The sequence below is a fragment of the Harmonia axyridis genome, chromosome 2, assembly GCF_914767665.1.
Source record: "Harmonia axyridis chromosome 2, icHarAxyr1.1, whole genome shotgun sequence".
Taxonomy (NCBI): domain Eukaryota; kingdom Metazoa; phylum Arthropoda; class Insecta; order Coleoptera; family Coccinellidae; genus Harmonia; species Harmonia axyridis.
The window spans coordinates 31497458-31521024 of NC_059502.1; the positions used below are offsets into that span (position 1 = coordinate 31497458).

A 23567-nucleotide genomic window follows, 5' to 3' on the forward strand; every position below is an offset into this window, starting at 1 on the left:
TCAAAAAACTGGCCGTTTTTAGTAATTGGAATGTTGTTAAACAAATTTAAAAATAAATTGTACCTACTTAGTAAACACAGTGCGGTACGCATTTTTATTTAAACTATTATTAATTTTAAAAATATGAAAAATGTTGTTCGCCCTGTATCTTCGAAACAAAGAGGTTTTTCAAAAATCATCCAAGGACAAAACATGCTTAAAATAGTCCAAGGAACAACCCCCTGAATTTTTGCCGCATGTTTAGGAAACACCCTGTATATGTTTGAACCTGAACAAGTCTCATAGCATATCTGAAAGAGCTGAAATTTTGAATTGAACCACTTGATATCCGAGCTAGATATCCATACCAATTATGTATTAACACAGGGCCGTAGCCAGGGGGGGGCATTATGGGGCAATGCCCTACCTTTAATTTTCAATGCCCTACCTTAAAAAATAGTAACAATTTAAATAATATTCAAAGGAAATTTCATTATGTGACGTGAGGAAAAAATTATCACTCGCAAATCAATTCTGAATTAATCACGAGTTGTTAGAGATTGCGAACTACATCAATAGAGTGCACCGTGGTCATTGTATATATACAGCACGCTGTATTTTCAGAAGCACCTCATGTGCTTATTTTCTTGATTCCGCACATAGATGGCATTTGAAGTATGTATGGGACCTGTACTGGAATATACGCCCCTTGGTAGGGGGATCCCCATATAACCCAAAATAGAGTTTAGCGAAATAATTGTTTGTTTATTGAAGTGAAGTGAAGTGTTGATTGACTCATTTAGCGATGGATATAAGGACTTTCTTTACCAAAAAACGAAGAGTTGAAGAGGGAATTCATCACGATGAACCCCATTGCTCAAAACCCACTCCTAGTTCTATGGAAACTAGTTTGGCAAAACAGGTTGGTAGAAATAGAATTAACTATGGTATTCCTTCGGATATTGCACGAATCGGAGAACCGATAAAACAAATTATTTTAAATATATATCCCAAAGAAAATAATAGGGCCTTTGTTGCGGATTGGTTTAAGCGATATAAATGGTTGCAGTATTCGGTCGAGAGAGATGCTGCTTTTTGCTATCCTTGTCAACAATTTTTACCCCATGGAAGCAAACAAAGTTCTTATACTTCCACAGGATTCAGAAACTGGAAAAATGCCAGTGATACAAGAACTGGGTTTCCAAAACATGAGAAATCAATTCCTCATACACAAGCCATGGCGATGTGGCAAGACAAACTACGCAGAATATCTACAGGTAGCAGTGTCGAAACTTTGATAAATCATGAAGTTTTAGAAAAAAACCGGTATTACATGAAATCAATTGTTGAAGTTATACAATTTTTAGTTGTCAACGAGTTAGCTTTGCGAGGAAATTATGTTTTGGAGGAAAAAAAAGAACAAGGATTATTTCAGAATTTATTTGAATACACGTGCATGAAAGATCCGAATTTGAAGGAGGCTTTCAGCCATATACCACAAAATGCGACATATCATTCACCGGAAATTCAAAACCAAATAATTCAAGCAATGGTTCAAGTAGTACAGAACTCCATTGTCAAAGATATCAAGGAATCTGACGTGAATTGGTTCACTCTAATGGAAGATGGAACGAGGGATAAGAATAATCGTGAAAATATTGCTATAGCAATACGTTACGTTAAGGATGGAATCGTCAATGAGTCGTTGCTGACAGTTACAACAACTGAACATCTTGATGCAGCAACATTTACCGAATTAACTTTAAACACTCTTACGAAAAATGGCATTGATCTCTCCCGTATGCTAAGCCAATGCTATGATGGAGCAAGTGTTATGAGCGGAAAAGTTTCAGGAGTTGCGACTAGAATAGAGAATCAATTGGGCCGAAAAATTCCTTATGTCCACTGTTATAACCACCGCTTACATTTAATAGTTATCAGGACTATCTCTGAAATGACTTTCATCCGTTTATTTTTTGATCAATGCATCATGTTACATGAGTTCTTTCATCATGGAAAAATAGCTGCAATGTATGGTGGAAAAATAATTGGCAGATTACTCGAACAACGTTGGTCAGGACACTTGGCGGTTACAAAAGTTGTAAACGATAATTATTCAGAGATTTTGCTAACTTTAGATAAAATGAAAAATGACAGATTCAATGGTGACGACGTTGCCAAGAGTGTCGGCATCAAAAAAATTATGCTTAATTTGGAATTCCGAATGGCTATGGTTGTGGCCAAAAAAATACTATCCATGCTTCAGCCTGCAGATGCAAGTTTACAAGCCCGAAGCGCAGGATTGAAAGACGCCCTAATAATCATAAATTGCGTCCAAAATGAAATCACAAAATTGAGAACAGATGAAATGTATCATCAAATTTTGGAAGAAGCTAAATCTATGACAAGCATTGATTCTGAAAATAGGACTCACACCCAAAAAAGGCAAGTCAGAAGATCTAATCGCATGGATGACTACTTGATGTTTGACTCTTCCTGTTCCTCAACGAAACAAAATGAAGAAGATCAACCATTTAAATCTGAGTATTTCGAAACATTGGACATACTAGTTGCTGAATTACAGAGAAGGTTTTCAGACAACGATGATCTGTTAAATTCTGTAGCGAGTCTCGATGAGTTGGATGTGAACAAAATGGAACCTTTGAAAAATTTAGGTGAGTGTAAGGCAATTAACAAAATGATGTTGCTGCTTCTAAAATATTACGCTTGTTTATTCATATTCAATTCACAATTTAAATTAACTTTTCAGGTATAACAATTCCATCAAATGAAGAGGCTACAGTGGTTAAAGCTTATTTGAGTCGTCGTGAGGATAAAACAGAAGACATAGTGCAAGTTTTGTACAGACAGCGAGAGGCTTTCAAAGATACATATGAACTCTTTGCATCTGTGGCGACCATAGGATGTAGCACTGCTGTTTGTGAATCTACTTTTTCAACCTTAACTGCAATCAATAGACCTCAGAGGCTGTCAATGAGTCACGAAAGAATGGCAGGCATGGTATTTCTGGCCTTTGAAAAGAGAAGGACTCAGTCTGTTGATCTGAATGAAGTCCTTCGCATATTTAATAATATGACAAATCGAAGGATTCAGCTGTTTTGAGGAAGTTTTTTATCATCATTATATTAATCACAACATGTTGAAAGAAATAATATAAACTGAAGAAATAAATATTTTTATATATACATACTACCATACACTCAAAAGTAGGTACGATGAAAATTGATTCATCAGATCACATCGAGTACAATTTTTTACTTCTGCCCTACCTGTAACCTTCATTGCCCTACCTTAAATTCATTTCTAGCTACGGCCCTGTATTAACATCGAACAAGTAGATAGAACGTGAGATTATGGAAATACCAAGATTTTAACGTCAGTGAATTTCAACGCAAAGTCTTTATCTGGAATAATCTAATTTGTTATTGGACCAATTTTACTGCCAAACTGAATATCCATACTAAAGTTCATTGAAATCAGATAAGAATTGTAGAATTTAAGATTTTTACAATTATTATACACGCGCACACCGATAGATACCTTCGGTAGACTCTGAAGTGGAATCATTCCCTCGTTGAATCGATCCTGATATCCAATAAATATGGAAATTAGTTCGTGAATAGATTTAGGATATAACAACACTTCTTTTTGTTGAATGTTCTTGTGCTGAATATACAGGGTGTTCCATCATTGACGCGATTACGGTTAAGCGCTGAAATTTTTGTTTGTGACTTGATGAGTTGTTATTCCTACTTGTGTTTTGGTTTTTTATGTGTATAGATAACCAAACGCTAAATAAATAAGTTTAAGTTTTTTCGACACAGTATCATTGGGCTCTATCAGAGCTACAATCTCAAAATGCTTGGGAATGCACAGGGTGTACTAAAAAAATGTAAATGTTATTTTTTTTATGAAATATTGAATTTTATACAGCATAGAATAAATGAACTCAAGGTTTTTCGAAGTTTCATAAAATTAAAATCGATTTTGGGAAAATAAATTCAATTTTAATATATTGAAGTGAATTGATTGAAGGACCTAATAACATCGAAATTAATGAATTTCTTTACTAATTTTTCAATCAAAATATTCCGAAAACGGTACATTCTATCAAATTTTTCAGTAAAAGTACCTACCTTGTTCACTTGAAATTTCGATTAATAAATCTAACCTTGAAAAAGTTATGTTCAATAATACTTGTTATCAACCGTGTAACTAGCGCCTTTTATGATGTATCAGCTTCTCAAACATATTCGTACAAAATATCATTACAATGTTGCCAGTAGTTTTGGCAAAATCCTAAAAAATGGGTATATTTTTTTTTTCAACGCAGATCTTAAATACGGATGACGTTACGAACATTTTTTATTGAACAAACCCCAATTATTTTTCAGTTCTCTACCATCCTAGAGACGGGTTAACTATAACATCTTGTATTACAAAATATTGTGGGGAAATGTCAACACCTAATTTATAAAAGGAAACTAAATTTCTAACCTGACTGATAGATTCCGGACCCTTACCGTATTGGCACCCTGCTGAATATTATAACATTACTTTATGGAAGAAATCTTTGATATTATTTTTCATTTTTCAGCCCTTCCATTTCCAGATGTAAAAGTCGAATGGGCCCGTCCTAGGGAGTATAGTAAGCAACAACGTTTGGAATCGCCTCCTACACATTTTTGTCTGTAAGTAACTATCAATATTTTATCTTTCTCATTTTTTCATTCTTGTCAAATGCCTTCACACGCGTGAACTATAGAACGTATCGAACTAGTTCTCTTTCTTGTCTTTTTCCACACTCGCGAGAAGAGTTGGTCTTTCCCCACTTGTTGCAAATATACTATATTTTCATTTCTAGGGTAAGAATAACTTTTTCGAATGTAGATTTCCATGAGAAAAAATAGGATTCTGTAAAAACTTTCCAGCTAATATTGATTATACCCAAAATAACAAATTATACAAGTTGTTAATCACAATCTGAATAATCTGGAATTCGAAACGGTTCGACAACTAGAAACATTGTAAAAAGAGCGTTAGGAACGGACGATAACATAAATTTCACGTTGTTCGCAATTTGAGAATTTATGGCCGGCGAATTTCAGTAGCGACTCGTAAGTTTCCAAAGAGGATGGAATCAACAGAAATACTTACGTAATTCCTATAAAACGTCCATTTTACTATTTTCCTTGTTGCAAGAAATTAATACTTTCTGAAGCTGAGGCTATCGATACGACTTACAATGATATATACATACGTACAAAATAACAAATTGCAGGTTTGCATTCATTAATTTTCAAAGTATTGTCTATTGTCCAACATGAATACTAAAATTGGCAAAATATTCTTTACAATTTATAACGTATTGACAAATGTTCAGTTTTCAACTTCAAATAGGAGAAGATTTCATCATTTACATATTCACGAGGAATTTAATTCAAGTTTAATACTTATTTTGTGAATGTAAAAAGTTTTTTATAATTAAAATTGGTGCTTCAATATAAAATCCGTTCATGATTTGACTTGACATGAACTCCCCTAATTTTTTTGCTGAATATCAGTTCTCTTACAATTATCATCCAGTAGGAGGAGCTCTTTTCGAAACGTCGTTCCTTGAACAGATTGTTCTATAATTTACTCAGAATACGTCAAATGACTCACCCATGAAGAATCCGTCCACTTATGAAATTGCTAGGGAGGTTCTGATCACAATGCCTCGGTTGAATTCATTAATGGGTAAAATATTACATGGATTGAATTTTTGTTTTAATGATAATTTAAAAACTACATATTCGATTGAAATGAATATTTGTATGATATTAAAATGTAAAATGACAGTTGCCAGATGTGAAATCTGTTGATACCAAATAATAGAAAATATGAAGAGTATCTGATAGAATTATACTATATTTTCGCAAGCACTGAACCAACGAAGTTAAGAGGGAATACCACCACGTTACTGTTCAGTTCAAAACGAAACTATCGGTTTTTACTCTTACAACCACCGATTTTTATTAGTTTTTCACTTTTTTCTCTTACATAATAATCTACATTGTAGAATGACAATATTTTGAATTTGCAAATAATAAATATTTTGGTAACTTTTCGGTTTTCGCATAAGAATTGATATGTTCAATGAACAAAGCAATGATATATTTTGGAATCTTCGTGGAAAAACCTACAAAAAATCATTACAGAAGAGGTAATACTAGAATTTTGTATGAAAATTAATCAACCGCCGTACAGTTCTTCCCTCTACTTCTATGCTTCGTAAAGAGAAAGAAAATACACCATACAAAGTTTGTTGTTTTTAACGACGACTCAATAAACAGACTGAACTGATCAACACCATAAAAAGCCGTAAACTTGAATATTTCGGGCACATTATGAGACATCCAGAAAAATATGGCTTGCTTCATTTCATTATCCAAGGAAAAATAATGGGGAAAAGAAGCGTAGGTAGGAGAACAACTTCGTGGCTGAAAAATCTTAGAGCGTGGTTCGGCAAATCAACAGCACAACTGTTTCGCGCTGCAGTGGATAAAGTGATGATAGCTAATCTACTTTCGATTTTAACATCATCATCATAGTCAACGATCGCAACGGTCATGACACTAGAAGAAGAAAGTTTGGTCTTCGCAGGAGCGCCAGGGGGAATGAATGGATACCAGGATACCTGCCTAATGTTCGACTGATTGGCGGAAAGCCACATGGTGGTAATCCCTCTTAAGATTTCGAATATTTATGTGAAATAATCATTTAGAGCTCCGTCGAAAATTTCAAGATTATATCATCAGAAGAAACCAAAGAAATATTGGAAAAATACTTATTATTTCCCTCAATACAGATCCGATTGTGTTAGATTTGGCCGGCATATATCAATTCCAAACCTCTTGCAAAGTTTCTTGTTGATAGCTTCTTTCAAACCATTAAAAATTATGGCAAAATATATAAAAAAAATATGATCGTGCATGTATAATCATGGGGTGACGAGTGTTTCCCTCTTCTTTTTTTTTTTTTGTTAAATTGTACGTCACTTTACTTGCCATCATCACGAAAGCGCCGTCATACCATTGAGTAATTCATTCGACAATGTCTCCGCTATACAATCAGCTTTCGACTTAGATTGATGAAGAATTTGGAATGTTTGATAACATATTTATTAAATTATCCTGGACAAAATGAAATGAGCACTGCTCTTTTCAAAACGAGCCGCCTCTGAAGGAATCTACATAAAAATTTAACGTCTGTAAGGTTCAATCGAATTGATATACATGAAGTCGAATCATAAAATGAATTCTGTGAAGATAGCAAAGCTGAATATTTGATCAATAACAATTCACAGTTCTCCGATACGAAAAGTTTTTTATGGTATCTCAGAAATTGGTATGAAGCTGTTTCAGAAAATATGCTATGGCATAGCACATTGTGTACCAATTTACATACGACTATAAATTGGTAGACATTGTGCTATACCACATTGATCCTTCAACTCCATATATAAATTTCAAAGACAGAAATCCAGGAATTCAAATGAAAAAATGTTTTTCTCATGTATTATATGATCCTCAATATTATTGAATGCATAAATTGCTATAAGAGACAATCGAGACGATCAATTTGGTACTGAAAATATGTCACACATTGATTCAGAGTATCAAAGGTAGATTAAGCTTGTGATAACTTTTGAAACAGGCTTGTTCAAGGTTTTGCTGAGTTGATAGGATTTTCTGTTGAGGAAATAATTATATACAGGGTGTAGCGTAATTAATGGATAATCCTGTACTGGCGAATAGGGGAGGTCATAGCCGACCAGATAATGTAAAGTTAGTTCCTTGAAAATATCATAGTTTTTGAGATATTGGAAAATTTCATTTTTTTCTAAAAAGTGCAAACATGAGGATTATCATACTTTTTTTCTCTTAATTAAGCAAGATGGTAGGAATTTGGTAGTTTATCTCATAGTATTTGAGAGTAAAAATAAAAACAATGCCCAAAGAAATAACAAGATTTGTGATCACAGCAATGAATTTAGTGAGTAAAGGTGCACTTTTTAGAAAAAAATGAAATTGTCCGATATCTCAAAAATTATGATATTTTTACTTAACTTTACATTTTCTGGTCGGCCATGGCCTCCCCTATTCGCCAGTACAGTATTATCCATTAATTACGCCACACCCTGTATACGTAACTTCTATTGAAGATTCGTTTTTTTCTTTGTCGGCAACTATTGACTTCAAATTGAGATTAGGATGCATCGTTACGCCTAGAAAACTACCTACAAGGAACGTCTACTTGAAATGATCCTGATATATTTCTACTATAAAGGCCTGGATCTGCTCCAGTGTCCACCTTCTTGGTACAAAAAACAGAAACAGCTTCAGAGTTCAAATGTTCAATGTTTTCACTAGAGTAATTCAATCATCCAGCACAAGCTTGGATGTGTGTTCCTTTTCTTTCATGTTTTCTTAAAAGTACTGAGCTGGCATTTTCTTTCATTATTGAGTCGTATTTAATGAATGGGATCAGAACACTTAAGATACCCCGTGACTTAGAATGAAAGAAAAAAGTTTATATTTGTCAACCTAGCAAATATATCGCAGAAAGTTACAGAGCTACAGTTTTGGCAAAAGATGGCCAACAAGATTTGGCAAATAATCAATAACAATGTAAAATCTAATTACCCGAGGCCATTGGGATGTTCAATGGGTATAGTATATTTTATCGGATCAGGAAAAGGTCGAAAATTTCAGTGCGCATTTCAGAATCTTATAATGATATCGAATTGGAATATCAAGAGTCGTTGATTCAACAGGACCCCTCATTATTCAAATCAAATAATTTATTCCCAAATCAATGTACAATACATGAAGAAGAACATGTCATAATAACAAAAAATAGAATACAAGTTAATATAAATCAGCTATACTAATCCTTTACACTTACAGTGATCTAAATATTCTTGAACATTATAAGGTTCAGTTTCAATTAGAAAGTTTGATATTTCTCTTTTAAAATTTTTGAAATTATCGATTTGTTGAATCTTTCTTGGTAAAGAGTTATACAATTTCAGGCACATATATTTGACATTCTTCTCAGTCAAAGTTAAAGAGTGTTGGGGAAAATGAAAGGGAATCATTTTCCTTGTACTATTAGTATTTCTGAATTTTTCGAAATAAGAACTTTGCTGCCGGAAGAAGAGTAGGCACTTTTTCACGTATAGCCCCGTCAATGTTAGTATTCCATTCCTCCGAAAAACACCACGGCAGGAATATCTGTATTTCATGTTATTCATAATACGTATTGCCGATTTCTGTACAAAAAATTTATCAGATGCATCAGAAGCATTACCCCATATCATTAAGCCGTATTGTAGGAGAGACTGAAAGTTGGCAAAGTAGACCACCCTGAGAAAGGAAGAATCTACTCTCCTCGACAATACTCTCATTGTATATATTACCGAGTTCAATCTTTTTCTCACGTTTAACACCTGAGAGCTCCAGCTTATATGGCTATCAAGGATTACACCGAGAAAGTTGGTTGAAGACTGGAACATCTTTCCGCCACCTTCCAGGGATACTCTATCAGGAAACGTCAGTTTGGAATTATGTGTCGTAAATAAAACACACTCTGTCTTCTCCGAGTTTACTATTATTCGGTTATTCTCACACCATTTCGAAAAATTTTCATATTCAGCTTTGATGTCATCAACTGCGTCATCTAACAGTTTTCTAGACACTATGATGTTTGTGTCATCCACAAACATCAGAAGCAGACAGTTTTGGACACAATCAGGAAGGTCATTTATGTATAGAAGAAATAGTAGGGGACCAAGAATACTTCCCTGGGGTACCCCCATCTCCACAATCCGATCAGCCGAGAAATAGTCTTCCCCATTCAGCTCAATTTTTACCTTCTGAATCCTGCCTCTCAGAAAGCTCCGGATCAGTTCCAGTTGATTGTCTCTGATCCCACAGTGGAACAGCTTCTCCAGCAGCAAGTCATGGCTAACGCAGTCAAATGCCTTACTGAGATCCAAGAACAGACCAATTGAAGGATTTCCATTCTCTAATTCCGAAATTATTTCATCAACCATTTCAAATATTGCGGTCTCTGTGTTCTTCCCTTTCAAAAAACCGTGTTGATTACTCGCAAAGATATTATATTTGCGAAGAAACTTAATTAATCTCACTGATAGTATTTTCTCGAATATTTTTGAGAATGCGCTCAGAAGACTGATAGGTCTGTAATTTCCAATATTGTTGACATCTCCTTTCTTATAAACAGGTTTCACTATTGAAGTCTTCAAAGACTCTGGAAATATTCCCTGCGTGAAACAAGCATATATAATTTCAGACAGTGGTTTGGCTATCAAATGAATTGACCTTTTGATAACTGTCATAGGTATCTCATCATAGCCAAATGAAGTTTTATTTTTCATTCTTTTGACAGTATTAATAACTTCATCATCAGTCACATTAAATACGAAAAACGATTTAACGTTTCCTCTGTTTTCAGAGGGTTGAAATTTTTTCTTAGTTTGGGAATTTTGAATTAATTTTTTGGCTACATTGATGAAGTATTCGTTGAAATCTTCAGCTAGATGCTGAGGATTTTTTGTTGTTATTTGATTGTGGTTTTTATTATCCCTACCGGTCATGTTATTGACTATTTCCCATACTTTCTTTGGTTTGTTATGCGAGTTAGTTAAAATTTTGTGAAAATGTTCTTGTTTCAGTTTTTTTAAGAGTGTTTCATATTTAGTTTTTGTTATTTTGTAAAGATCCATATATTCACTTTTATGATGAGAAATAGTGTAAAGAATGTCCAGATGGTTTTTCAATTCCCTCAATTCAGCAGATTCTGCATTGAAATTTCTCGACTTGCCTTCACTTCTTCTGGACCAAAATACCGGAAAAGCTTGCTCAAAATGAGCTCTATAAGCCGCGAAAAACTGATCCCACTGTCGATCAGCAGAAATGCCCGGGTCTATTACATCACACCAATCTATAGTTGCTAACGATGTCAAGAAATCAGCGACTGTTTGGTCATTTATCAGTCGCATACGTTTCTTTCCCCTGACCACTCTCTCAGATGAGCAACGAAAAGAGAACTTCTGAGCAGTGTGATCAGAAAGATGGGATGGAATTATAGTTGATTCTCCGCTTTCCAGGTTAGTTATTATGTTGTCAATACAAGTGGATGAGGTTGATGTAATGCGAGTCGGTTTATTTAAAGTAAATCTAGCATCAAATCCTTCTATTAGTGAAACAAACGTTCTACTTTCTTTCGTTTGTGAAAGCAAATCAATATTATAATCTCCAGCTAAAATATAATTTTTTCCCTCAAGTGTTAGTATATTTAGAAGTTTATATAGCTTTTCAAAAAATAGTTCATCATTTCCTGTTGGCGGGTGGTAAATACATACTATTACGTACTTTGACGATCCTAACTGAACCTCCACTGCGGAGCATTCAAAACATCGAATAACACTAAGTGAGGTTAAATCAGTTCGCTGTTTACAAGAAATATTAGACCTACAGTAAATTGCGCTGCCTCCGTGGCACCCACTTGGACGACAGAAATAAGACACCAATTTCCATCCTTCAATGACATATGCCGGTAGTTCATCTCCACTCTTCCAATGTTCCGTGACAGCCACGAAGTCTGCGCGAATATTGTTTATAAACACTTCAAGTCTGTTCAGACAGTTACCTATAGATTGGACATTTTGATGGACTAGAATACAATCTTTAGTATTTAAATTTTCACATTTCGGCGAGCGAGTCGAAATAAAAAATTATTTATACATGTACCTTCCGGCCAAATTTCAGGGTTTTTAATTTTTTCAAAGTCACCCTCCTGCACAGAGATCTTGAACGACGAATATTCTTCCGGTCTATTGGATTCTAGCTTTTCGCACTTAATATCTTCAAAACCATTTATTTTCAGATAGGTAGTCAAATCTTCAGTTTTCAAAGTTGGATGTAACTTACATACATGTAGATGACCATATTTTGGCGCACTCTTTATTGTTATTTTTTCACCTTTCCCTATTCCAATAATTCTTTTAGTTGAGCGTCGAGTTGACTTTCTGCTTTCGACCAACTTGAATTCTTCGTCAGCAGATGTAGTCGGAATAAGTTGGGATAATACACTCGAGACACTTTTTTGATTTGAAGTAGATTTAGCCTTTTTTTCTTCAGTACACTCGTTCTGTATCTCCATGTCGCTGTTAGATGATTTTTCTTTATTATGTGTTACAGTAGGGTGAGTTGAACCAATTTTTGTTCCATGTTTCACTTTATGTGTTTGTTGTGAACCCTTCAAATAACCATGGAGCAAAGTATGCAGTTCCTTGTTTTCAGTAGTAAGGGCAGAAATCTCCCTCTTCAAATTATTTATTTCAGCCCTCATTGATTCAAGAATCGGATGAAGAAAAGTTTCCATTCCCTTCTTCATCTCCTCCCCGATCAAAGATAGAAATAATGATTGGTTTGGATCCAAATTATTCGAATGTGAGGTTATGTTAGCGGAACAGAAGTTACAGTTCCATTCTTTCAGAACGCCTTGTTTTTCACTCTGAACCACACTTTCCTTGGATACTTTGACACATTCAACATGATATATATGAGAACTATTAGCAGAGCAAGTAATAGACTCATCATTTCTACTAATTGTTTTAGAGCATTTACTACAAGTAACCGCCATTTTGAATTCTATTTGTCTCCTATTGGTTCTACTCTGGTCGCTAGCATGATTCCATACCTGAACAATTCAAGTGCGTCTGGATTTGATAGAATTACTAACAACTCGTTATAAGGTCATAGCAAACTGCGGTTTCTCTTGAATCCAGAATATTTGCAACCTGAAAAAAAACTACATATTCGGAAAGGAAGACATGCCCAATTAAAAAACAGGTTATGCAATTTTCTTATTTGAATTGAGATGTTCTTACATTTACTGAATTAAGTAGAAACAAAATAATTATTCCAACTACATTTCAGTAGCTCCACAAAACAAACCATGGACACTTCACTAATTTCAGCCCTAATTAATTTAAATATTCCAATTCGAAGTAGTCCAAGTACGAAAAACAACTTTCAAATTGACACATGATGAGGTTATTATTAAGTTTCATTTCCCATCAATCGAATTCCATATCCAAACAAACTTGAAAAATGTTATTGTAACAAATTATTCTTTAAAATCTTGTGAGACTTGCGAAAAATTTGAATGTTAAAATCCTAAACAATCACTGTTATTGTTTCCAGTACAGCAAATACTATGGAAACGTGTGGATAGTGATATATTCACTTATGATAACCAAAGCTATTTGGTGGTATTTGATTTTAGTATTACTGATAAGAAATACATCCAATAGCTCCTTGTTGCATCCATAAGCGATAAAAACCTCTATTTGTAAACTTTGGTCTACTAAACCATTATGGATGCAGATAATGTACCGATCAATAGTGAAGTTGAGAAGTTAAGCTAAAATTAGCTAATGTCCAGGAATCTGAAACCTGCTTTTAAGGAGTCCACAATTTCCACGGTTAAGCTGAAAAGATCAATTGAGACAAATATTCTTAAAGTAGGAGGAAGAGAAAGTGTTCGTAGTGCTTTGTTGAATTATAGGAATGGGCCTCTTACTTTTACTATTACTATGAATATTTGAGTGCCAAAAAACTAAATATCTCTGACAAATTGCTGAATACTGAGCTAGGCATAAATATTCATAAACAATTGCAAAAAAGATACATTAATCCATTTAATATTAACTATCAATCAAATTGCAATATATGAATTGTAATAAGGATTTGCCTACACTTGAAAATGATGATAATGTAACAGTGTATGATCACCACATTAGACATGGCAGACAAGACTTGTTAAAGGTGACCATGTGACAATGAAAGTTCGGAAAGAGTATTAGAAGAAATCGCCATGATATAATCATAATATACTCATTTCATAAGTTCCTTTTTGAGCTCGGCATTTTCGTCGTTCTTTGGATTACACTATACGTAGGTGGCATGCAAATTTCTCTCAACGATACCTGTTTTCAAATCAATAACTTTCTTTATTGCATGGTCCTAAGAAGAGGTAATAAAATATTGAATCAGATATTTCTATGTGAATACTCGATGATGCACGCTTCACGATTCTTAAGAAATGATTAGATAGACAGATTGGCACACATCGATGTAGTGGTTCAGTATTGCAAATCAAGCATACAGAATAAATGATGAACTGAAATTATTTTGCTCAAACTTGAAACATTCACAGATCTTCTTGAACCGAAACTTCTCAACTTGGTAATAGGATTGGATAATCTAAAAATGAGAGGTCTTACTGGTGCTCTGGTAGATTTTTGTAGGCTCAAAGGAAGCTCATTTACCTGCAATCGATCAGCGTAGCTGATGATAATCACACGTGCTTATAAGAGAGCGAAACATGTACAGGGTGGGCGAATTTCGATGTTTTAGCAATACACCTTATACCCGAGGAGATAGACGCAATCTGATACGTCATTCTAATTCTTTTTTCTGAGGAACTATGTAATATGCAGGGTAGTAATTTTTGGCCACTACTTTTGTTTTCGAGTTTTTCATCTAAGAGTCTCAATATTTCTTGGTTTCAACTGTCGATTGGCGGAAGGAGACTGTTCTTGTCTTTTTTTCTGTGCCTACAATAGTTGAGAAAATATTGAGACTCTTAGATGAAAGAAGGTTTTTGACCATTTTCTATTATTTATATTCATACAAGCATAGAATGTTATATATTTTTGAAATGATCGAAAAATTCATTGGAGGATCACGAAATTTGCAGAATTAATATTGATTTTCTATGTTTTCAGGTCTCTGCCACCTAGAATGCGTCGCCATTATCAACAATACATTAATACTTTACTCTCTGAAACTTCATCCAACGATAGTCAGCAATCGGTAAGAATTTCTTATTTACATGAACAACTTTGTTATAGGTGGAAATATTAATGTATGCAAAAAGTTACACTTTTTTTTCATTTCAGTCCTCGGAAGGATCCATTAAACGTAGTGTCACAAAGAAACAAGAACCCCTATCACAGGTAATAAATCAAACATTCATATACGACTATTATGGCCAGTTGCTGCACCATTTCCCTAAATATTGATCAAAATTTCAATTATTATTAATTAAAATTTAAATTAAATTGCACAATTCACCGTTCGTGATGACTTACCCTATTTGTTTTCAGGACGGTCTCGTTTACATGTTGCTGGGCCAAAGGTCTAACAAAGTACATATCTTGCCGACATCAAAATAGCGAATGATACCATCTTAAAAGTAGATCAATGAATTGAAATAGTTATTTGTTTTACTAGGCGGGAACATAGTAGATTCACTGCCGCGGCCGATAGTCCAGCTAAGTCTACTTTGCTGCCGAGTTGAACATATAATTTTTTCTGCGATTGTTTACAATAATATATGTGGGATATTGTATTTGCGAATTATTACAACAATTTTCCACAATCTTTTAAATACTCCTGTAGTGATAAATTAAAACAAAATTCGATAGAAATTGCAATTGTTGGAATGGTTGCTATGGAAATGTATGTATATGTCCATAATAATATAAAGCTAGGTTGACATGGCTAGTGGATCACAGCTGTGGTTCAAGAATACATAGAAAACGACCCGTTTCAACGGAAGAGTCGAGCGAATATTCACGAAATGAACGATTTATCCTAGTTGACACGGGTAGTGAAGCACAAGCGAGGTTAGTTATGTGTGGAGATCGACTCGTGTCAACGGAGGAGTTGTGAAACTATTCTCTAAACGGATGGTTTAGAAGGCGGCACGAACGTAAAATGGGATATCAAACATGTTAGATATTCAACGTGTTTCGTGGTCTTTGAGCGACCATAGTGGAAGAAGACATGGGTTATTTTCGATTTTCTTTTACTGAATTGTGCTGTACTAGGTTTGTGATACTTTGTAACATTTTTTTTCGTTACATACTACTTTGAAAATATCTCCCAAAATATGTTTATTGGGTTTAAACGGATGAAATAAATGTTTACTTGTGTACTTGTACTAAATATCACAAAATTCAATTAAAAGCCAGGCCAGCACATATGTCATAAATTTTCTGGGTTTCACAGGAATACTCAAAAGTTAAAAAAAACTCATCCCAGCACATCTGTATTTCGATTTTGTGCTGCACTCATGGGAAGTTTTGCCCCTGACATTTCCGTTAAAAAAAAATTGAAGAAAGTTAGTCTTCCACTTTCGTTTTTCTTCGGACAAAATTGCTTCAGATTTGCTACATTTGTTCAGTTGCCTTGTTCTGGTCAGATTTTCAGAAATGACTCTCTACTTTTTCTTCAAAGGATGGAAATCAGTAAATTGTTTGAAAATCTGACAGACATTAGTCAGCTGAAATGTAAAGCCCAACTATACAGGGTGAGTCTTTTCTTGTACATGTCCGATTCCATTTCATTTGCGAGATATAACTAAACATTACATTTTTTTATGGATTTCCAACAGCCCATATCTTTTCAACCGAGCCGATTCGGAAAAAATGGTGAAGGAAAAAAGTATTTCTTTTGACGTCAGGAATTGCGATCTGCAAATTTCGAATTTAATTCTACTGATAAGTTTATCGCACAATGAAATTCCGCTCATAAAGCAATGTTTATTGATCACCCTGTATGACAGTGCCAATAATGATTTTTGAATTTTCTCTATGAATTAATTATTTGTGCTAACGAATTCGAGATAAAATCATAAAACACATACAAGGTGATCCAATATTTCCGAAAATAGAAAAAGTCCGGATCTATTTATTATTTATTTATTTAATTTACGTGTCTCAACACTGGTCATTGACACGGATCTGATTCGTTCGCGATTTCAGAAATATTGAAAATTTTGAATTATTCGATCGATTAGTTAAAGAGCTATTGAACTATGAAATTTCACTTGTAAGGTTAACATCACCCTGTATATAGCAAACGGCGATCTTGATTCGAGTCCTTCATGATGACCTTCATTTATGCATTCATTTGTCGCATTCTTCCCGGGATACCCTGCATATAGCCTACCTTTATAAAAATATTCTCAGCCAAAAAATTTTGTGAAAATATTAACGGCAAGAGAAAACGAAAAAGCGAGATTCCTTGGATAAAAAAAGACCTATGAAAATAGAGCCAAAAACGTTTTGCGATTGATCAACAAAAATCACATGTTTAGAAATTTGAAATGAGATTCAATTCGGTCATAAGCAACAGGCAGGAATACCGACAAAGTTAATTCCCATCAAAAAGGAGCCGCATCATAGTCATAAATATCTAGATTGACGCAGAAAGACATGTGCAGTCATCAGGGCTGGTCGGCATCCCTTTGTGCCGACGAAGAAACAACATAAATTTGCCAAATAGGTTCTGGAGATACGAATATACGTCATTTCGTTCCCGTGATAAAGGAGTGAAATCATCGAACGCAATGCACTACCTATGTCTACCTAGCTTAACTCATGAAATGTTCCATTTCCATTGAGAATAATCGTTTTGCTCTTAGGCAAGAAAGTCCTTACTTTGCTGTCTAGGTAGGAAAAGTAATACTTTGCTGATTGATATGTGTTTCACATTTTTAGGTGTGCTGAAAAGTTCATATGTTGACACATATGTATACGGCGGTACTGTTATTAGATCGATTTCTATTATGCCCCCTAACCTTGAAAGATACTTGTATCAATTTGAAGCTGTTGGACTAATAGTTTGTGAGATATAGCATTTTGAGTGGGGTAACTTACGTTAGTTCGAAAAAATGAATAAATAGGAATTTCTTGCATCACATCGCTTTTTGACCAGAAAAATTCTGTTGAAGCCAGGGCTTGACTCGATAAATTTGACAACCGTTGAGAAGTGGTTTGCTACGTTTAAACGAGGAAAAATGAACACCAAGGATGATGCACGCGGTGGACACCTCAAGGATGCTGTTAGTGCTGTTACCGACGAAAACATCAAAAAAGTTCACGAAATAATATTGGAAAACCCTAAAGTGATGTTCGTCGAGATAGCTTAGATTCTGATAATGATTCACATAATCGTGAATGAATATTTGAGCAAAAACAACAACGAATTGATGATATTCAGTATTTTGGGGTGTGCTTGGTTTAATATTCCATCGATTATTTTGAAAAGGGAAAAACCTCGGGAAAAACCATTAACAGTGATTATGAAATAGCGTTATTGGAGCTTTTAATCGCGGAAAAATAGCCCCATTTGAAGAAAAAAAAAATGCAGTTTCACGATGGTGAAATTGCACATAAATTATGCTTCGAATTGCTTCCGCATCCACCATATTCAGAACCCCAATGAGTTTTTCCTCTTCTATACCTCGAAACTTTACTCGTTTGAATTTAAAGCGCTGAAACTTGGCCTTTTTTGAGGCTGAAGACCTCAAAAAAGGCCAAGTTTCAGCGCTATAATAATCGTTGTATCGCCCTCGAAGGCAACTATATTGAATAATGATATCAAATATTATCGAAAAAAAATCCCTTAAATGAAATTACTACAACATAAAATTTGGGAAACCCGCAGAGATGGTATTGAGGCTCTGAAAAAAATAAGGCGGGCAGAATTACCGCAGTCCGTCTCGGATTAGACTGGCCAAATAAAACGGGAAAATGAAGGGAAACCAATGTGAATTTCTCCTTCGTTTCACCACTGGTCGCCACATGTTATCGAATGCCCTTTTATGTCAACCCGTCGGGTAGGTATCTCGTGTTTTTTTTTAAAATATTGTCGACGTCTCGCCGAATGACATCTTCAGCTGACCTTCGAGAACGAAAACCTTATCGATTCCCTGACTCCTGTCTAGACAACTGAAACGTGCAATTATCAGCCTCTCAAGTAACTATCCTATGTCATTTGAAAGATTAACCGCTCCAGATTGGTCGAGTTTTCATACCTTCCTCTTCCCCACTCATTTTACCTCTATACGCACTCGAATGCTGTTGAAATTATGTTCCCTTATCTCAGTGGACCACTTGAGTTCGCCGCGACAGGACGTCTTCTGTTTGACTAGGGTTGACCTAACAAACGCGGTGGCGATCAGGTAGCTATAGTGATCGCGATCAAAAGACATAAAAGGTTTATTATTAAACATTGATGAGAGTGGTGGTAGGTAATACCTATGCACTCAATTAAAAATATGAAAATAAATAGTATTCTGAAATAAGAAAGTATACACAAAAGAAAGGAAAGAAAATGTCCTCGCAAAAGCACCTCACCTTACCCTATGTCCTACGTGAGCGACTAATGTTACGACGCGAGCGACGCCAATTTTATGTACTACGCGAGCGATGTGAGCAGCGCGACTTTTTTTGTCCTACGTTGAAATCTACAAACGCGACACGACGCGACATAAATATGGTTGGGTTGGGATTGTGCATTGCGGAAGATCAGTCCGTTGTCATACGCTTGTAGAGAAACAGTTATGATGAGGTGGTCAAGAAAACGTAAATTATTCATATGTGAAAATGTGGCTTCAAAAATGCTAATTGTAAGACGCAGAAAAATGGGAAGAAAGAGAAATCCAACAAATTAAATATTTTTGGAACGAATGAATTTTGGAGAGTTTCACCACTTATATAAACAATTAAGGACTTCTCCAAATTTATTCCACAGTTCCTACAACATTTGACTATATAGAAACAATCAAAAAAATCTAAGAAATACGTAAACCATTACTGAATTGAAATATTTTTTTTCAATCTGCATGGATACCTACGTATTACATATAAATAAGGTTTATTTATTATTACTCAATGATATATTAACCTCAACTATATTTATTTCCTTCAAATGGATATTTCTTCACCATTAGTAATATAAGTTTTGCGTAAATAAATGAAGTGGAATAATAAATGATGATTATTGGTGGGATTTCAAATAAATTATTTATTTCCATGAAACTAATATTTGTTTGACCATAGATCCAATAAATGATCCATTAACTATAATGCATTTTCGATAATATCAAATAAACACTTCTCCCAGTGTATATAATACTATAGTTAATTTGTCAATCTCACTTGTTTCCCCCAGTTCATCGGCAATTCTACTCCATTCTCTATCCACCAACAGTCGATTATGATATCTTTTATCAGTCTTGTCCCAGAGTATACTGGAATTTCTAACAGCCAGTATTAAAACTTCGTTTAAATCATTCATTGTAGAGCGGTCGAAGTAAACGTGCCTGCATCAACAAGAACTACTGAAGTTCGCGCGAATTCCGCTTGGAAATATCAAATAATTTGATCGCCGACAGAGCGCGAAATTTGCCTGAAACAGTTTTACGACCGATACGACTGCACGTAGGACAGCGCTATTATATTCCAAGGTTTGATAAATCGCGTTTGGTCGCGTTGCTCTCATCGCTCGCAATAAATCGCTCACGTAGGACACAGCGTTAGTCTATCGTATGAGTTTCTGAACGCGTTCACTGAACCCATATTCACCACTTCATCGGGAAGCTTCGAAAAAACGGTTGGACAGTTCATTCGACAGGTAGTGCGGAACGGTGCCTTGGCAAGTTTGAATTTTTGGCCTCGAAGGTTATTCCGGTTCAAAATGAACAGGTGCCAAAGATATACACCGAAGAAACCTTGCATCGCTCGGAAGGCCACTATCAGATCTCCCCTAGCACGCCGATCCTCGAAGCTGGTTAGTCCAAATAGTCTCAGCCTAATACGGTAGTCAGGTCCAGTGACGGTTGGGAATGGAATTCTGGTGCACCCTCTCTGCACGGACTCCAGAAGGCGCGAGTCGGATCTCAGGGTGACCCACCAAGCTGGACCCGCGTATTCCAGAATTGGCCTCACGTAAGTTGTGTACAACAACTTGGCGGTCTGGATATTGCAGCCACGGAAAGAGCGCTTAATAAGATAGGCAGTCATCTTGGCCCTATTGCAAATGATCGTAATGTGCCCTGGCCAATCTAAATCACAATTAACCACCACGCTAAGGTCACAATGGCTCCTGACAACGGCAAGAGGTTGCCGTTGAACGCATACGGAAGTGAGGGGTTATTCTTGTCAATGTGCATGACGCAACAATTCTCCAGGTTGAGAGGCAACAACCACTCTTCAGCCCACCGAGCAATCCTATCCAAATCAGTCTGCAGCTTGTTAGTCGTCAGAGATGGATCGTCGTAAAATTTGGCATCGTCAGCGAACAGGAGGCATCTGGAGCCGAGCAATCTGGGAAGATCTGATGGGTGGAGCAAGAACAGGAGCGGTCCGAGAACCGATCCTTGCACCCGTCCACCTAGAGTAGAAAAAACGCCAACTCTCATCCTGAACGTTCTCCCACTGAGGAAGAACTCGATCCGAGAAAGCAAGTTACCTCGAATCCCTAAATGCTTCAGTTTGTAGATGAGACGACGGTGGCGAAACCGGTCGAAGGCTTTAGTGAAATCTAAGACGGTCAAACTCAAAATATTGAAGTAAAGTGAGTTTTCCATAAACCGAATGGACTGGCTTGGGTTGTTTTATTAGCATTATAACCTTGGATTTTAGAAATTTGAAAGAAATTTCTAGGATGGACGAAAACTATAATGATTAAAAAGAAATTAGTCAAGAGAAAATGTTCACCTTGAAACAATTTAATGCAGTTGCTACGTGGAGCTGGGATGTTAAATGTGATATCTGTGCTATTTGCAAAGTTATGGATGAGTGCCTTAGGTGTCAAGCTGAGAACAAAAAGGATTTTAATAAATAATATATAATTGGCTAACACCTGCACTTGGTAATGAAAGATAAAAAATACAAAAAGAAAAAGAAGTACGATTTCCAAGTGTGTAATATCATACGATATTAATTAACTATCTGGTTAATGTATCAACAAAAATGCCATCAACATAACCATTGTCAAGCAGAAGATTTCCACTCTATTTCATAGGAATCATAATCGAAAGTAAACCAAGGAGAATGTATGTCATCAAGGAAAAGTAGCGATATACCGGTTTCACCCTTATTAGGGATCATCAGTACCGCATAACTCAATAAGATGCATGCTATTTCATTTGTTCGTCATCTTGGGTTGAGTTATGCGGTACTGATGATCCTAATAAGGGTGGAAATCTTCTGTTTGACAATGGTTATGTTGGTACATTAACCATATAGTTAATTAATATCGTATGATATTACACACTTGGAAATCGTACTTCTTTTTCTTTTTGTATTTTTCATCATTTGAACGTCATTTCTGAACAATGCTGCTCATTTTCAGATTGACGCATTAGTACACTATTTTTGCAGAGAATATATTCGCAACTTTTCCAGATTGGTCCTTAATACTTTCGTGAATAGTTGTTTCTACATAACAATCAGTAACTACTTCTGATGAGTCCATGATATTTATAAGGTGTTTTCAAAAGGTGGAAAATCATTCAGGGATATATAACAACACTTTTGCTTCCCTTCGTTTTATCATTATCATGATATCGAAGAATTATCGGAAAAAATGTTGCAACTTTCCCTTCCTTTTTTGTATAGGTTTACCATTTCCTCGAAAAAGGCAACCTATTCCTAATGAATCTTTGATTCTGAAAACATTCCATCAAAACTCCTATTAAATTATTATTCCTTTAGAATAGATCCTGAACCTGGATTTTATACAATCTTTCCTCATGAGATTTATGTTTAATCTTTTTTTCCAAATATCTAATTTAGTTTTTTCAAAATCTATTATTTTCTCATATTCCAGATGACATTATCAGTACCTAAGAATGACACTGCCGTTCTTAATTCTTTGGCATCAATGAGATATAATAACAGAAATTCTGAAAATCTGTCTTGTGAAGCAGTGAGTATGATCAATATCAGAATAAAATATTGAAAGAGTAATGTAGAAAATTTGATTGAGAAGTTTCCATGAATTTTTCCAATGCTTTTTCATGTTAATGTTTTGAAACCAATCCTAACAAAAAAAAACTCCTAGTTTATTGATAATATAAAAATATTATTTTTTTTGCTTTGCATGAATAACGCTCCATTATCTAAAGATCTTTTTAGCTACCTACAATCCAGACAAAATGAGTACTCCAAGATTTATTTTTAATATGAAAAAAGCAATTTTTTCTACTTCATATTAGGAACTAGGATATGTATGAATTTTTTTTTTGTTTAGGAAATCATCAGAAAAATTGAGGGCATGCAAATGCAACAGCCTCCCATGATCTCCCAACGAATCGCTAATTTTTCTAGAACTCCAACTACTCTAAGGGCCCTTACACCCCAGCCATCAACCTGCTTAGAAGAGGTAAAAATACTGTATTTATTCCATTATCTATTCTATAATTTTTTAGTTATTTTTATAAGTTTCATTCTGTTTGAGTGATTGGTTCAAAAATTATTGAGCTTTATTGGACACTAGAGACCATCGATTTATAAGAGGTTTTCATTATTATTCATTTCAAATAATTCGTCATTGCGGAAACTCCTCAATTATTAATTTTTTATAGTGGAAAAAAAATTAGACGAATTTTTTATTGAAGAATAAATATATGCT

At 35.1% G+C, this 23567-nt stretch overlaps 3 protein-coding genes across 15 annotated transcripts in view; 2 read left to right on the forward strand and 1 right to left on the reverse strand.

The window, feature by feature from the left end:
* LOC123674263 (potassium channel subfamily T member 2) overlaps nucleotides 1–23567 on the reverse strand; it is a 777909-nt gene that overhangs the window by 592267 nt on the left and 162075 nt on the right. The gene's annotated exons all lie outside the window — the stretch shown is intronic.
* The window catches only part of LOC123674267 (probable RNA-binding protein 46), a 71405-nt gene that overhangs the window by 26150 nt on the left and 21688 nt on the right, over nucleotides 1–23567 (forward strand). For 3 of the 5 annotated variants that reach the window (XM_045609242.1, XM_045609243.1, XM_045609246.1), the window contains exons 3-7: nucleotides 4598–4691; nucleotides 14864–14951; nucleotides 15038–15094; nucleotides 22764–22862; nucleotides 23187–23318. In XM_045609242.1, coding sequence (XP_045465198.1) covers nucleotides 4598–4691; nucleotides 14864–14951; nucleotides 15038–15094; nucleotides 22764–22862; nucleotides 23187–23318 — 470 coding nt within the window. The remainder of the gene's footprint in view (nucleotides 1–4597; nucleotides 4692–14863; nucleotides 14952–15037; nucleotides 15095–22763; nucleotides 22863–23186; nucleotides 23319–23567) is intronic. The other 2 variants (XM_045609244.1, XM_045609245.1) reach the window with 1 other exon arrangement.
* On the forward strand, nucleotides 368–3185 carry LOC123674265 (zinc finger MYM-type protein 1-like). Its single transcript, XM_045609238.1, has 2 exons — nucleotides 368–2654; nucleotides 2750–3185. Exons 1-2 carry the CDS (start codon nucleotides 785–787, stop codon nucleotides 3100–3102), a joined length of 2223 nt encoding a protein of 740 aa, XP_045465194.1. The 5' UTR covers nucleotides 368–784; the 3' UTR covers nucleotides 3103–3185.